General features: G+C 36.5%; 1 protein-coding gene across 3 annotated transcripts in view; it reads left to right on the top strand.

Moving 5' to 3' along the window:
• Positions 1-12,562, top strand: part of Nha1 (Na[+]/H[+] hydrogen antiporter 1) — a 95,273-nt gene extending 82,711 nt beyond the window's left edge. For all 3 annotated transcript variants that reach the window (XM_074176628.1, XM_074176626.1, XM_074176627.1), the window contains 2 exons: positions 1,373-1,842; positions 12,193-12,562. In XM_074176628.1, coding sequence (XP_074032729.1) covers positions 1,373-1,842; positions 12,193-12,495 — 773 coding nt within the window. In that variant the 3' untranslated portion in view covers positions 12,496-12,562. The remainder of the gene's footprint in view (positions 1-1,372; positions 1,843-12,192) is intronic.
• Positions 12,563-16,083: the final 3,521 nt, after the last annotated feature.

Genomic DNA, 16,083 nt, shown 5'->3' with positions numbered 1-16,083 from the left:
AATGGAATTAATCACAGGTCTGACCCCTCTGGATCTGTACGTTAAGGAGGTTGCGTTAATGGCCATGGTACGATTGCGCACGGCTGGTGTAAACCTCGAAGTAGGAATGGGTCAATTGAGGCTGGGCCTATGGCGGGAAGCGCTCACTGCGCAACCTCTGCTGCAGGCAACAAGTGATGCAATTGAACCCAAGTTTGTGTTTAATAAACCCTACAAAATAAAAATTAATCAGAACACAGAGTCAGATGCTACAAATGCAATACGGATTTATACAGACGGCTCAAAAACCAAAGAAGGCTCAGGATGCAGAGTGTACTCCAGGTCACTAAGCCTAAGGATTAAGTGGGGAATGGGAAGAAATACCAGCGTGGTCCGAACAGAACTGGCTGGTATCTCAATCGCCACAAAAGAAATAACCAAGAAAGGAATTTCTGGAAGAAACATAACAATCTGCACTGATAGCAGACAAGCACTATTAGCCTTGAACAGACAGCGTGTTACCTCAGGGCTAGTACTAGAGTGCCACCAAGATTTAGCCAAAGCCTCGGTAGATAATAACATTATCCTGAGGTGGGTTAAAGGGCACGACAAGAGTAAAGGTAATCGCATTGCCGACTCTTTAGCCAAGGAAGCGGCTGGACTAAGAATTTTGGGACCCAGTGGCACCCACGGCCTGATGACTTCGACAATTGCGGAACTAGTCACATGTTACATCCATGCTTAAGACTCAAGGAGATGGGATGAAATCAAAGGATGTAATCTTACCAGGATCACCTTGGGCGACCCTGGGAAGCTGGCGCCGAAGAAATATCTGGCGATAACCAGGAAAAATCTACGCCTTACAGTAGGATTTCTGACTGGCCACTGTCAACTAAGGAAACACTTCCATAATATGGGAATAGTTCACACATCCTCTATGCAGGATGTGTGAACAGGAAGATGAGATTGTCAGGCATGTCCTGTGCGAGTGCCCGGAGTTATCGTCAATAAGAGAGTGTGTGTTCGGCGAGTCTTGGCCTACACCTGCCGATATAAAGGAGATGTCTCCCAGCGACCTGTCCACCTTCCTGGAAAGGACAGAATGGACGATGACCTAGGGGGACAACTCCTAGAGAGGATGTACAATGGGTCACATGTGGCCTAAGTGCTATGGCATTACACTCACCCTCCCTACTCTACAGATACAGAATGGGAACCATTATGAGAAAACACATATAAATCATTTCTTTATTGATATCATAAGCACCACTGGCTTTGGTTTCCATACTATTGATGATCTTTCAAATTTGATTCACACAAAAGCAACATGTGCCAAAACATACTCATGATATCTACGTCATCATTAATGAAATGATAATCCCTTTGTTTTCAGGTATCGGATTTGGAGTTTTATGGGGAATTATTTGTAATTATTCTCCAGAACGTAATGATCCCTTTCTCATCCCACTACGAATAATTTTACTCTTAGTTGGAGGACTGGTTGCAGTTTTCGGGAGTGATGTGCTTGGATACGGAGGAGCTGGACCATTGGGCTGCGTTATAGCTGCATTCACATCCCTTGTCTGTTGGTCAAGGCAAGGATGGGACATAGAAGATAATCCTGCTGCTACAGCATTTGAAATATTCTGGATGATATTCGAACCCATTCTGTTTGGAATAACCGGGGCATCAGTAAAACTGAACCAGTTGGAAGGAAATGTGGTTCTTATAAGTGTGGGGATGCTTATCGCTTCCACTATATTGAGGATCATCTGCACAATCTTAGTTGGAATAGGATGCGAACTCAACCTGAAAGAAAAAATATTCGTGGCAATTGCTTGGATGGCAAAAGCAACAGTACAGGTAAAATCATCATCATTACTTTATTGGTTTTGGATATTCGATATATCAAAAATACCAACGATTACTGGAGATAAAAAAGTAATAGTTACAGTGTATGTCATTACTTTCTACCCCAAAATGGTAGAATGAAAACCCAGTGTTTCCATATTATTCTCAAAATGCTAAGGTTAGGAATATTTCTGTTGAAATAAATGTATGCGACGATGTTAAACTTTTTTATGAAGGTTGATCTTTTTTGCAACTGTCTTTTTTGAAGAACGATTGATATGAGATATAAGAGGTCTGTTTCATCAGTTCGAACTTCCATTGTCTAATATAATATGAAGTGATTTGATAACTCTGAAAAAATAAAAGATTAAGCGAAAATAACAATATTATTGAACAAAAAACTGAAATTACAAAGAAATATCATACAAGCAACAACCAAAAAAATTTAAAATTGAAATAATAATAGAAGCTGAAAATTAAAAAATATTATTAACAAAAAAAAAATTAAAAATAAAAATTAAAAAATTCAAAACAAGTTAAGTTACGACGTTTCGATTGTAAGTATCCACAATCGTCTTCGGGTGATAACTGAACTTATTTCTTCGAGATCTGACTGTTAATAGGTCGTTCGAGTGCTTTCACCTCTTCCCTCTCTCCGCTTCATCGGTTTTAGCGAAAGCTGACCGTTTGACTGAAGTTGGTCGTGTTCCGTTTGATCAGAGTTTCCATATGTTGCGTATCGTTAATTATTTCAGAAGTGTATACTTGGTTTCTCTAAAATTGATATAATTACTGCTTCAAAAAATTATGAAATAAACTCACTAATAAGCATATTCAACTTAATTCTATCAACTTGTGCCTTCCCTGAGCAGTGGAAAACGGCTTGAATTCGTCCGATATTAAAAAAAGGCAACTCTAGCGATACCACAAACTACAAGGCAATTTCAATTTTATGTAACTTTTCTAAACTCTTCGTACTCCCATATTCAAAAAGTTATTTCTCCTACTCAGCATGGTTTCGTACAACAAAGATCTTGTACGACAAATCTTGCATGTTTAAATCAATATCTCTGTACGTACCTGGCCAAGCAAAAACAATTCGATGTTGTTTATTTAGACTTTCAAAAAGCCTTCGATCAAATAGACCATTACGTTCTTCTCAGCAAATTGACAAAATTGGGACTCTCTAACCAACTGCTTACTCTAATTGAATCATATCTAGTTAACAGAAAATAATTCGTCGAATATGAGTCTTTCAAATCGGCCCAGTACGTAGTCACATCTGGGGTACCACAAGGTTCTAATCTTGGACCTCTTTTATTTTTAATTTTTTCTCTTAATGACTTGGCAACCTCTTTGAATATTCCTAGCCTACTATTTGCAGACGACCTGAAAGTATCTTATAAAATCGACGACTTTACTGACTGCCAACGTATACAACATGGATTAGATGTAATCAAACCTGTGTGTAATAGTAATCGTCCACAATTGAACGTATCCAAATGTGAAATAAATCTATCAACAACAAAAAAGCGAACTTCAATGTACGATTATTCAATCAACAAATCTACAATCAACCGCGTACATGAGATAAAAGATCTTGGTATAACATACGACAGTTAATTAACATTTACAACACATATAAGGAATATGACTGCTGATGCAAATAGGATGCTTGGATTCATTTACAGAAATGGCAAGAACTACAAAAGTATTGCCACCTCAAAATTGCTATATTTTGCGTATGCCAGATCTAAGTTAGAGTGTGGCTCTTTGTTATGGAATCCGGTTTACGACTTCCAAAAAACATCATTGGAGAGCGTGCAAAGGAAGTTTCTAAAATACTTATGTCTAAAAGTTGATGGTCAATACCCCACGAGAGGCATCGATCATAACATTTTGTTGGCACGATTTGATATGACATCTTTGGAAAATAGGAGAGTTATCCTTGGTATAAAATTATCGCATAAATTACTCAACAACAATATTGACAGTACGGTTGTTTTACCCGAGATCAATTTCTTGGTACCATGAAGTGAAGGTCGACACCATCTGAAATTCTATTGCGAAGCATCACGCACAAATATTATGCTACGATCACCATTGAATTTCATGTGCAGTAACACTACGATATATGTATGCTGTATCCACAGCATACATATCCAAGTGGTATCTTGTATCCACAATCATTTTTAATAATACTATAAATGAATTTTTTGTCAGTACTGTTACATTGCATAATTTGTAACTTTTTGTGTTGTATACTCAATTTTTCATTCCTCTTTGAAATTCTACTTATGATGCACTGTTTGGAACCTTTGGTGAAGTAATGAATTTTACTGGAGTTTTTTCCCTAACACCAAATCTTTATTTTTAACACCGCGACACGTGTTTCGATCACCAAGTGATCATCTTCAAAGAGGAAGATTGAAACTAAGGACTAGTGCGAGCTAATCCTATTTATGCTATAAAGGTAACTCATACAGGTGAACCATCCAGGCATACCAACCTGAATTGATTTTACAATTTTGTCTTATCTATTATTTTACAATATTTGTTTATATAAAACAATTTTCAGCTATATAAAATTAATTTCACAATATTGCCTATCCAAATTTATTTTTTCAATGTATCCTTATGTAGTAATTGGTAAACCCAACAATATTATTTTATTTCAACAAGCTATATAGTATGCTCTTTGGTATAGGGCCGTCATCGTTATTCATAATATTATTGTGTTTACTTATTTCTACACTCTCATAGGCATCTAGTTGCCTGTTGTTGTTAACTCGTCTAACTAATCTCAATGAACTGAAGTCTATGGAATGGTTTCGTTGCAAAATATGATGGGCGACTGCTGATTTTTAAGGTCTTCCATATTTCAAGTGTGCTATGTGTTCCTTATATCTTACTTTAATAGATCTTTTTGTGTGTCCTTACATTCAATTTCGTAAATTCTTTGTCTTTTGGACTTCCCAAAAGACTCTGTAGTGTATGATTTGTTTTGAAAACCATCTTCATACCTAATTCCTTGAAAATCTTTCTAAAGTTCCTCGTATATTGGTGGTATGGAACTGAGATGTATTTATCTTGGTTTTTGTCCTTTCTGAAAGTCGAGATTTCGTTCATTCTTAACCTAAACTTCTTTTTCCTTATTATGTCATCTACAATACCCCTCGAGAAATCATTAGTGGCTGCTGTTTCCTGTATTGTACGTCTTTCTTTTTTGAACCTATCATGTGTTAGAGGGAAAGTCAAAATACGATGCACTAAAAAATTCAACACAGCACGTTTGTGCTGTCCACAGTGATGTGAACTGTCAGGAATATACCTGTACGTGCTTGTTTCTTTTCTGAATATATCGTATTCTAACCCTCCATATTGGCTCCTCATTACCAAAACGTCAAGAAATGGTAGTTGTCCATTATTTTCTAACTCATATGTGAATTTTATTGATGGACATCTATTATTTAAAATGGAAACAAAGTCGTCAATATTTCATTTTTTGGTATCGAATATCGCGAAAATATCATTCACATACCTAAGCCATATCCTAGGAAAATACTTCGACTTTTTTTGGTTTCTATTTCGAATCTGCTCTAGAACAGGTCTGCCAGGTAGGGGGACAAGGGGTTTCCCATGGCCGTTCCTTCCTGTTGTTCATAAAAGAAACCTTCTACCTGGAACCGATTTCGTTTCATACACAAATTAGTAAGAGAAACGAATTCATCGATTTCGTTATTATTGAAATTATTTTTCTCTTGTAATTCCCTGAGGTATTGCAAGGTCTGTGGAATTGGGACGCTAGGAAATAAGGAACTAAAATCAAAAGAAACCAAAATCTCACCTTCTTGCAGAACCACGTGTATGTTGTATGAACTCTAAAGAGTTTTTTATACTAAAACCTAGTTCCGCAATAGACAAGGTTTCAAACTCTTTAGTGAGCCACTTTGCTATTTGGTAGGTAGGAGCTCCAATAGCTGACACAATAGCATTGATTTTCCCGGTTTGTGGATTTTTGGGAGGTAATATAGTTTTGACACCGTTGGGTTGGAAACTTGTAACTTCCGTTTCAGTAGAGGGGTAAGTATGTTGTCGCATTTCTTAAGGACGTCTTTTACTCATATTCCTTAAGAAATGCGACAACATACTTACCCCTCAACTGAAACGAAAGTTACAAGTTTCCAACCCAACGGTGTCGAAACTATATTGCCTCCCAAAAATCCACAAACCGGGAAAATCAATGCTATTGTGTCAGCTATTGGAGCTCCTACCTACCAAATAGCAAAGTGGCTCACTAAGGAATTTGAAACCTTGTCTATTGCGGAACCAGGTTTAAGTATAAAAAACTCTTTAGAGTTCATACAACATACAAAAAACGTGGTTCTTCAAGAAGGTGAGATTTTGGTTTCTTTTGATGTAAGTTCCTTATTTCCTAGCGTCCCAATTCCACAGACCTTGCCATACCTCAGGGAATTACTAGAGAAAAATAATTTCAATAATAACGAAATCGATGAATTCGTTTCTCTTACTAATTTGTGTATGAAACCAAATCGGTTCCAGGTAGAAGGTTGCTTTTATAAACAACAGGAAGGAACCACCATGAGAAACCCCTTGTCCCCCTACCTGGCAGACCTGTTCATGAGCAGATTCGAAATGGAAACCGAAGAAAAGTCGAAGTATTTTCCTAGGATTTGGCTAAGGTATGTGGATGATATTTTCGCGATATTCGATACAATAAAACCGAATATTGACGACTTTGTTTCCATTTTAAATAATAGATGTCCATCAATAAAATTCACATATGAGTTAGAAAATAATGGACAACTACCATTTCTTGACGTTTTGGTAATGAGGAGCCAATATGGAGGGTTAGAATACGATATATTTAGAAAAGAAACAAGCACGAACAGGTATATTCCTGACAGTTCACATCACTGTGGACAGCACAAACGTGCTGGGTTGAATTTTTTAGTGCATCGTCTTTTGACTTTCCCTCTAACACATGATAGGTTCACAAAAGAAAGACGTACAATACAGAAAACAGCAGACACTAACGGTTTCTCGAGGGGTATTGTAGATGACATAATAAGGAAAAAGAAGCTTAGGTTAGGAATGAACGAAATCTTGACTTTCAGAAAGGACAAAACCCAAGATAAATACATCTCAGTTCCATACCACCAATATACGAGAAACTTTGGAAAGATTTCCTAGGAAGTAGGTATGAAGGTGGTTTTTAAAACAAGTCATACACTACAGAGCCCTTTGGGAAGTCCAAAAGACAAAGTCAAGAATTCTAAAAAGTCTGGAATTTACGAAATTGAATGTAAGGACTGCGATGCAAAATATTATGTACAGACAAAAAGATCTATCAAAGTAAGATATAAGGAACACATAGCACACTTGAAATATGGAAGACCTGAAAAATCAGCAGTCGCCCATCATAGTTTGCAACAAAACCATTCCATAGACTTCAGTTCATTAAGATTAGTTAGACAAGTTAACAACAACAGGCAACTAGATGCCTATGAGAGTGTAGAAATAAGTAAACATAATAATATTATGAATAACGATGATGGACCTATACCAAAGAGCATACTATATAGCTTGTTAAAATAAAATAATGTTGTTGGGTTTACTGATTACTACATAAGGACTCATTGAAAAAAAAAATAAATTTGGATAGAGGCAATATTGTGAAATTAATTTTTATATAGCTGAAAAAAAATTGTTTTATATAAACATATATTGTAAAATAATAGATAAGGCAAAATTGTAAAATTAATTTAGGTTGGTATGCCTGGATGGTTCACCTGTATGAGTTACCTTTATAGCATAAGTAGGATTAGCTCGCACTAGTCCTTAGTTTTAATCTCCCTCTTTGAAGATGATCACTTGGTGATCGAAACATGTGGCGAGGTGTTAAAAATAACAATTCGGTGTTGGGGAAAAAACTCCAGTAATATTTGAAATTCTACTTATAGGAATATTTTATATATACTTTGTTTTAGCATTTACTTCTATACATTTATACATTCACTTATTTTTAATATTTATTCCATATATATACTCTGTAATAATAGCATTTCCTGTAACTGTGTACTCCTGTTGGAAATAAATCCCTTTTTTTTATCTCTACGCTAGTTTGGCTAAATGCGTTGTTGTATATGCGGCTTCTCTGAATTTTTTCCTGAACCAGTGTTCCTCCTTGTGGATGATTTCAGCTTGAGCCCACACTTGATGTCGCCCTCGGGTGTTGATCACTAGATACTAACAATCGAAACATCGTGAATTACGTGGCTTGGAATCTGAACTATTTATTTTAATTTCCATTTTTATTTCTTCATCTTCTGTTCAATCGTTCTATTTTTACTTGTATTTTATCTCACTATTATTTCATTTCAGGTTATTTTTGCTCAATATACCTAATTGTTATTTTCAGCTATTAATTTTTTAATTCTTTTTTTTAGCTGTTTCAGGGATTTCAAATCATTTTATATATTAGACAATGGAAGTCCGAACTAGTGAAGTTCTACTAGACCGCGCTGTCGGGCTCTGTAATACAAAGGAAGGTCTCGAAAGGAAACTAGGCATCATCAAAAATGACCTTCAACGGAATGGGTACTCCAAAGTGATGGTGGAACAGGCTTTAGCTAGGAGACAGCAAGAGCTCCACAAAGAAGAGAATCCGCCACAACCAATACTTGTACTTTCCTACATCAGAGGATTGTCGGAAATGATAAAAAGGATTGAGTCCAAGTTCAACATCAGAACCAGTTTCATTCACCGGATACGCTGCGACTGCAGAGAATCATACATCGGTGAAACTGAAAGGCCATTGAGGGTTCGCATTGCTGAGCACAAGAAATACACACAGAGAGGAGAAAACAGCAAATCAGGAATAGCAGAACACGTTTGGACTCATCAACATAACATCAAGTGGGCTCAAGCTGAAATCATCCAAAAGGAGGAACACTGGTTTAGGAGAAAATTCAAAGAAGCCGCATATATGTTGTCCAACAACGGATTCAGTCAAGCTAGCGTAGAGATACGCACCATATGGAAACCTCTAATCAAGCGGAACACGATCAACTTCCACCAAACGGCCAGCTTCCGCTGAAACCGATGAAGCTGAGAGAGGGAAGAGGGAATAGTTGAAAGCACTCGAATGACCTATAAATATTAATCTTCATCCCATGTTAATAGCTGAATTTCTTGATTTTCTAGGTATTGATTGTATTTTATTGTAATTTCAAATTTTTTGGTTGATATCATTGTTATTTCCAGCTACTTTTCCAATGTCATTGATCCTTTCAGGAATTTCAAATCAATTTATATCATATTAAACAATGGAAGTCCGAACTGATGAAATGCAAAATAATCAAGATACGAAATGAAAATCGCCGCAGAGTAATGAAAAATTGAAAGAATGAGAATGAATATAAGCACGAAATCAAATTCAAAATTGAAAAAGATTTCGAACCAACTTACTTTATGACCTTTCGATTGTTAGTATACACAATCGTCTTCGGGTGATGACTGGACTATTGCTCCGAAATATGACTATTTATAGGTCATTTGAACGCATTCACCTATCCCCTCTTTCCCATCTCCGCTTTACCGGTTTAGCGGGAGTTGATCGTTTGGCGGGAGTTGATAGGTAACGGATTTCTATACAGTGTGTGACAACGAAAACTTAACAGAGCCGTTTTTGAATATAAAAGGTAAGATTTAAAAAAGAAGCTCGGACACATCGATTTCTAATTGAAGAAGGACACCTTTCAGACCAATCAGATTTTTTGTAGTAAGCACCCCCTCGTAGGGGTGCGTCCGACGACCCTTATTTAGATAGGGAAAGTAGGTCGAGTGGCACCTTGTTTTAAAGGTCTTTCGAATACCTTTACAACTCTGTCTGAAGAAAATTTTGGTAACGATTAGTTTTTGAGATATTTTGAAGATTTAAAGGTATTTTGATTGAGTTCAACTCTTTTTCAAAATAAATCAAATTGTTTTCAAGGTACAAATTACGTTCAGAACTTTCATAAAAAAAATGTTTGCTTTTCATGACAACCTGCTAATAATACGTGTACATTTGATTTCGTAAAAAAGTAAGAATTATTTGTTTATTACGAGGAGATTTTTTCGGAGGCTGGGGTTGGTTACCACCCTTACATTTCAGGTAAATTGAGTGGCCCCTCCTTATGAAGGTTGCTTTTTGACGTGGATATTTTATGCTTCTGATAAAAAAGTGAATCATACTAAAAACTTACCTACACAACGAATACAACCTGCTGATTTCCTTGAATGCTGATGACACAGAAAAGTTTGAAAAACTGTTTTAGGGTTAATAAATCCCAATAATTGTTTTTAAAGCACACACAAAAAAAGTAACACCTAATAAGGGTAACTCACATAGGAACTTTAGAGTAAATGTTCAAAATGTGCGCCATTTTGCTCCATGCAACAATAGAAAATTTGTTCGAATTCTGCTCTTACATTATTCAACATCTCAGGAGTTATAGCTCGGCATTCATCCATAATTCTACGACGTAATTCATCCAAATTGGCTGGCTGTGTAGCATACACTTAAGACTTTAAATATCCCCAAAAAAAGTAGTCCAGTGGTGTTAAATCTAGTGATCGTGCTGGCCATTCAATTGGACCTCTTCTGCCAATCCATTGTCCTTCAAAATGATTATTCAAAAAATGGGGTAGTGCACCGTCTTGTTGAAAATGGATAAATTCATCTTGACATCTTGGATCCTGTTCAATTATTTCAACTATACGAGGTTATATTGCCTCTTCAAGAAGTTGTAAATAAGAATCACCGGTTAAATTCCCATCCATGAAAAATGGACCTATAATATGATTGCCTAATATTCCGGCCCAGACATTCAACTTTTGGGGATGTTGGGTATGTATTTCTGCGTATTGTCTTGGGTTTTCATCTGACCAATAACGGCAATTGTGACGGTTCAGGCAACCATTTAAATAAAATGAGCTTTTATCCGAAAAACAGATGTTATAAAGCAGCTTGGGATTTTGCATTAATCTCTCATTCATGCCCTCACAAAAATCCTGTCTTCGGTCAAAATCATCCTCATTGAGTTCATGAACAAGTTTAATTTTGTAAGGATGGAATTTGTGGTTTTCAAGGATTCTCCATGCGCTCATATGGCTTATTCCGGCCATTGCTGATAAACCTCTGGTACTTAACCTGGGATTGGCGATGACTTGACCAATCACTCCAATCGCATTATCGTCATTCACTACCCTTCTCTGAACATTTCTTTTCTTATTTAAAACCGAACCTGTCTCCCTGAATTTTGTGACCAAATCCAGAACGTGATTTCTGCTTAGGTGTTTACCAGGGTTTTGCTCGTTAAATAAAATTGATGTTCTATCAGCATTTTGGTCTTTGCCAAAAAATAAAGCAATAACTGAAACCCTTTCAGTAGTAGTGTAGGCATTTTTAAACAAATAACAATACACGACCCGTTTAAACAAAACAATTGAACGATGTACTAATGAAAACTGGAAGAAGTGAAGTGGGTATTGATTTTAAAAAGAGATTTCATGTAACAAAAAACTGATGAGAAGAACTGCTCGAAATTTTTTCTATTCAGGCATACAAGTTACCGAGTTGTCTGTCGGTATTATTATTATGGCAATTTGTCTTTTAACAGAGTTGTGAAGGTATTCGAAAGACCTTTAAAACAATGTGCCACTCGACCTAGTTTCCCTATCTTAATGAGGGTCGTCGGACGCACCCCTACGAGGGGGTACGTACTACAAAAAATCTGATTAGTCTGAAAGGTGTCCCCCTTTGATTAGAAATCGACGCGTTCGAGCTTTTTTCAAAAATCCTACTTTTTATATTCAAAAACGGCTCTATTAAGTTTTCGTTGTTACACATTGTATATTACGTATCTTCACGTTAGCTTGGCTAATTGCGTCGTTAGACAACCCACTTATTCTTATCATTTCCAAAAATCCTCTGACGTGGGGAACGACAAGCACTAGTTGTGACGGCTTCTCTTCCTTGCGAGGCTCTTGCTGTCTTTTTGCCAAATTCTGTTCCATCATCACTTTGGAGTAACCATTACGTTGAAGATCATTTTTTGATGATGCCTAATTCCTCCTCGAAACCTTCTTTTGTATTACAGAGCCCGAAAACACAATCGACTAGAGTCTTGACGATTCTTTTTTGGTAGATTGATGGTGGTTGGATTCATGATTCAGATACTGTCCAGTGTGCGTGGTTTTCCGGAACACAGATGTTTCCCAAGTGATAATTAGACACATGCTTATTATTCATTTTATTGAAAAACCAGCAACTATATTGAAAATTTTCTCTTACAGGCTGCTTTGGGGCCAGTAGCATTAGGAATGGTTGCTATTGGCACGATAGAATATGAATATGCTGATAAAATCCTGGCCACGTGTGTACTGTCAATAATGTTGACAGCACCTACCGGGGCGATCCTCATCACACTCCTGGGACCAAGATTATTGACGAAAACAAAATTTCCCATAGAACCAGAAGGTTGGAGGAGGAGTCACCGACCATCTGTGAGAGATATAAGTATAATTGATGAGGAGGAAGAAAGGGGCCATCATAACGTTGAGACAGAAAACAATTTTCACATCAATGAAACAACGTGAAAGATATTTCCATTAGTATGATGATTCAATAGCATATGTAAGTGAACAATAAAACGTTTGAAATGGTTTTTCAGTGTTTTTTTAATTCTTAAATTTAGTTTCAACAAAGATACTGATAGTAAATAATTATTGGGAGGAGTAAAAAATCAATTTGAAAGGGTGTATGATCTTTCAGATGTGTGAAACTCTGGTAAATATTGAAACACTGCGTTCTGAAAATGTATGTTTCCTCATAGGCAGGAGAAGGGTAGTGAATGACGATAATGCAATTGGTTAAGTACCAGAGGTTTATCAGCAATGGCTGGAATAAGCCATACGAGCGCATGAAGAATTCTTAAAAACCACAAATTGCATCCTTACAAAATTAAACTTGTTCATTAACTCAATGAGGATAATTTTGACCGAAGACAAGAGTTTTGTGAGGGCATGAGTGAGAGATTAATGCAAAATCCCGAGCTGCTTTATAATATCTGTTTTTCGGACGAAAGCTCGTTTTATTTAAATGGTTGCGTGAACCGTCACAATTGCCGTTATTGGTCGGATGAAAACGCAAGACAATACGCAGAAATACATACCCAACATCCCCAAAAGTTGAACGTCTGGGCCGGAATATTAGGCAATCATATTATAGGTCCATTTTTCATTAATGGAAATTTGACCGGTGATTCTTATTTACAACTTCTTGAAGAGGCAATACAACCTCGTATAGTTGAAATAATTGAACAGGATCCAAGATGTCAAGATGAATTTATCCATTTTCAACAAGACGGTGCACCACCTCATTATACCCAGCAGGTTCGAAATTTTTTGAATAATCATTTTGAAGGACACCAGACTAGTAGACGACTAGTAGACCGTTTGAATGGGGTGCCACATGACCCCTGTTTGCATTTAAAAAAATTGTCGATTACGTCATCACGCCAACACTGGTGACGAAACGTCTTTCATATGAATATCATGAGATGGGCCGTCAAAAATTAAAGTTGACCCGTTTTTGGATTTCTTCCGAAAGACGCTCCTTTTGTGAATATCGAATTTATTCCATACATTTGCATCGTACTGTATATTGTTATAAGTTTGAAAATGTCCTTATATATTGTATGAGTTTGAAAATGTCCTTATACTTATATATTGTATAAGTTTGAAAATGTCCTTATATATTGTATAAGTTTGGAAATGTCCTTATAGGACGAAACTGAAGTAACGTTAGTTACCAATAAAAGTGGTAAAAAACATAGAAAGTTCAATTTCTTTTTTCTTCATTATGATTTCCTAACACGTAGTAACGGCTACATCCATCAATTAATTGATTAATTAATCATCTTCATCACGAACGAGTCTCTGTGATCAGCTGTGATGGCGTCATGGCAACAGAATTCAGAGTGGGGACGGAGTGAGAGAGTAATATATAGAGAAAAAGTGAATAGAGAATGGGGGAATAGAAATTTGGAGAGGGAAATATAGGTATCACAAAGCTGAACGCATTAAAGTTTATCGACGAATTTTTGTTATTTTGGCTTACGGAAATTGTCAGATTAAATATTTTTCGTTATCCTTGAATCATTTCCTTCAAAATAAAAAAAATTAGCTACGCTCGAGAATGTCGAAATGACGTTATTTTTTTACAACTTTGCTGCCCTCCCCTTTCTTGTCAGATTACTGGAATATGCACTTTTTAGCAGGTAATTAACTCACCCTACCTTAATTTGACGCGCTCGAGAATTTCTGATGATCAATTTTTTTTTACTAATCTGATCCTGTATCCGTATCAGGCGGCCTCATATATGGGGCTCATATTTGGTGGAGGTACTTAACCGGGTACAAGATATCCCCTTGTATATTAATCTGCCGCGCTTTAGTAAATCCCGAAATCCCCGCTTGGGCTCCTCTATTATTATGTGATTATGTGAAAAAGAACTTTGTTTCCAACTTATAGATGAGGACATGGTGCTTAAGAAACAGCTTTGCTGGCTGTGACAACATAAGAAGGCACAGCTTTCATAAAAATTTGTTATCCTTATATCTTGCCTATTTTTGTACAGAGTGTGCCAAATTAGACAATTTTGTAGGAAAACTCCTGTTTTCAAACTAGGAAGATCAAAACTGATGGCTGTGTTTCAGGGTTGAATTGTATGACAAAGTCAATGGTGAAAACCGCATATCGATATCTGTCATCGTTTCTGAGTTACAGTATGTTTCTCGGGAACGTGCATTATCAAAAATTTCTTTTTCCTATGAAACATTTTGGAAACCTTTTTTTTGCGTAGAATCCAATGGTGTGGAAAACTTGTGTTTTTCATGTAGACTTCAAAACGCACAATTTTGATGAACAGAAAAACGTTGTTCAGTGGTAGAAATGTTGAGAAAGCTTTTCAAGTAATTGAAAAGCATAATTTCAATATGTTATGTTTCAAATATATTTTTTGTTTCGCTAACCAGTTATCGCACCCCTACGAACGACCTTTTAACGTGTGATTTCTAACACGTCCACGCACCCACGTCGAACCGCCTGGCACGGTCAGTAGACCGTGCTCAAAAATACGTGAAAGAGGTTCTTCAAGACCACGTCATATCTTCTACACCGTTCATTGAGGACAACTTTTGATTGATGCATGACAATGAACAGTGCTGTACTGCAAGATCCGTCACCGACTACCTTAATGAGGTCGGGATTCAAGTTTTACCATGGCCGGCAGGCAGTCCCGATCTCAACTCGATAGAGCACATTTGGGACAACCTCAAAAGACACAATATCCTTCAATTGGATATTCAGAATATCGTCGATGGGTTACCAAACCAACACCAAGAAGTCATAAGAGCTAGAGGCGGCAAGACCCATTATTAATTTAATTTTTTTTTAAAAAACATCACTTTTGTCAAATTTCCATCGAAAATTTTCATTAATTTAATTTTTGTAAAGAATCTGTTATGAAACGACTTTCATTGAACTTTTTTTTTTTTATCTCAAGGTAGTTTACAACATACCCTCTCATGAAATGTGATATGAATGTGACTGTTTCTGAAAATCGATAGAAATACAGGGTGGGCGGTTAATTGTGCCTGTGAGTGTATGATAATATTTCACAAAAATATAAAGTTTGTGAAATTTTCAGTTTGAAAAATCAACATCTTTTCTCTCCCTGTTTCCTCTCTTCTTCTTTTTTATTAGTAATCATCACGCTTTCATCAGCTTCACCTGTATGTTTGTTTGTAACTCTCCTTGCTTGATCTATTCGCCGGCAGATGGCGCTGTACGTAACCCCTTAATATATCGACATTATTGCTTGATATTTTCGTGGGCAGATGGCGCTGCTGTACGTAACTTCCTTGATATATTGACATTATTGCTTGATCTATTCGCGGGCAGATGGCGCTGTACATAACCTCCCTGATATATCGACGTTATTACTTGATCTATTCGCGGGCAGATGGCGCTGTACGTAATCTTCTTGATATAATTCGAAATCACTTCATATGTATGAATATAGTTTGGAAAGACTAAAAAAACACGCTTTCATGGCATACGATACTAAAAAATAAAAAATAATAATATTTTAAAAAACTAAAAAACACGCTTTCAAAAAACAT

The sequence above is a fragment of the Leptinotarsa decemlineata genome, unplaced genomic scaffold (genome assembly GCF_025532065.1).
Source record: "Leptinotarsa decemlineata unplaced genomic scaffold, Ldec_3_MD MMD2_tig00001973_RagTag_RagTag, whole genome shotgun sequence".
NCBI classification, from domain to species: Eukaryota; Metazoa; Arthropoda; class Insecta; order Coleoptera; family Chrysomelidae; genus Leptinotarsa; species Leptinotarsa decemlineata.
The sequence above is the reverse complement of the archived record's forward strand: the minus strand, read 5'-3'. Positions and strand labels throughout refer to the sequence as shown.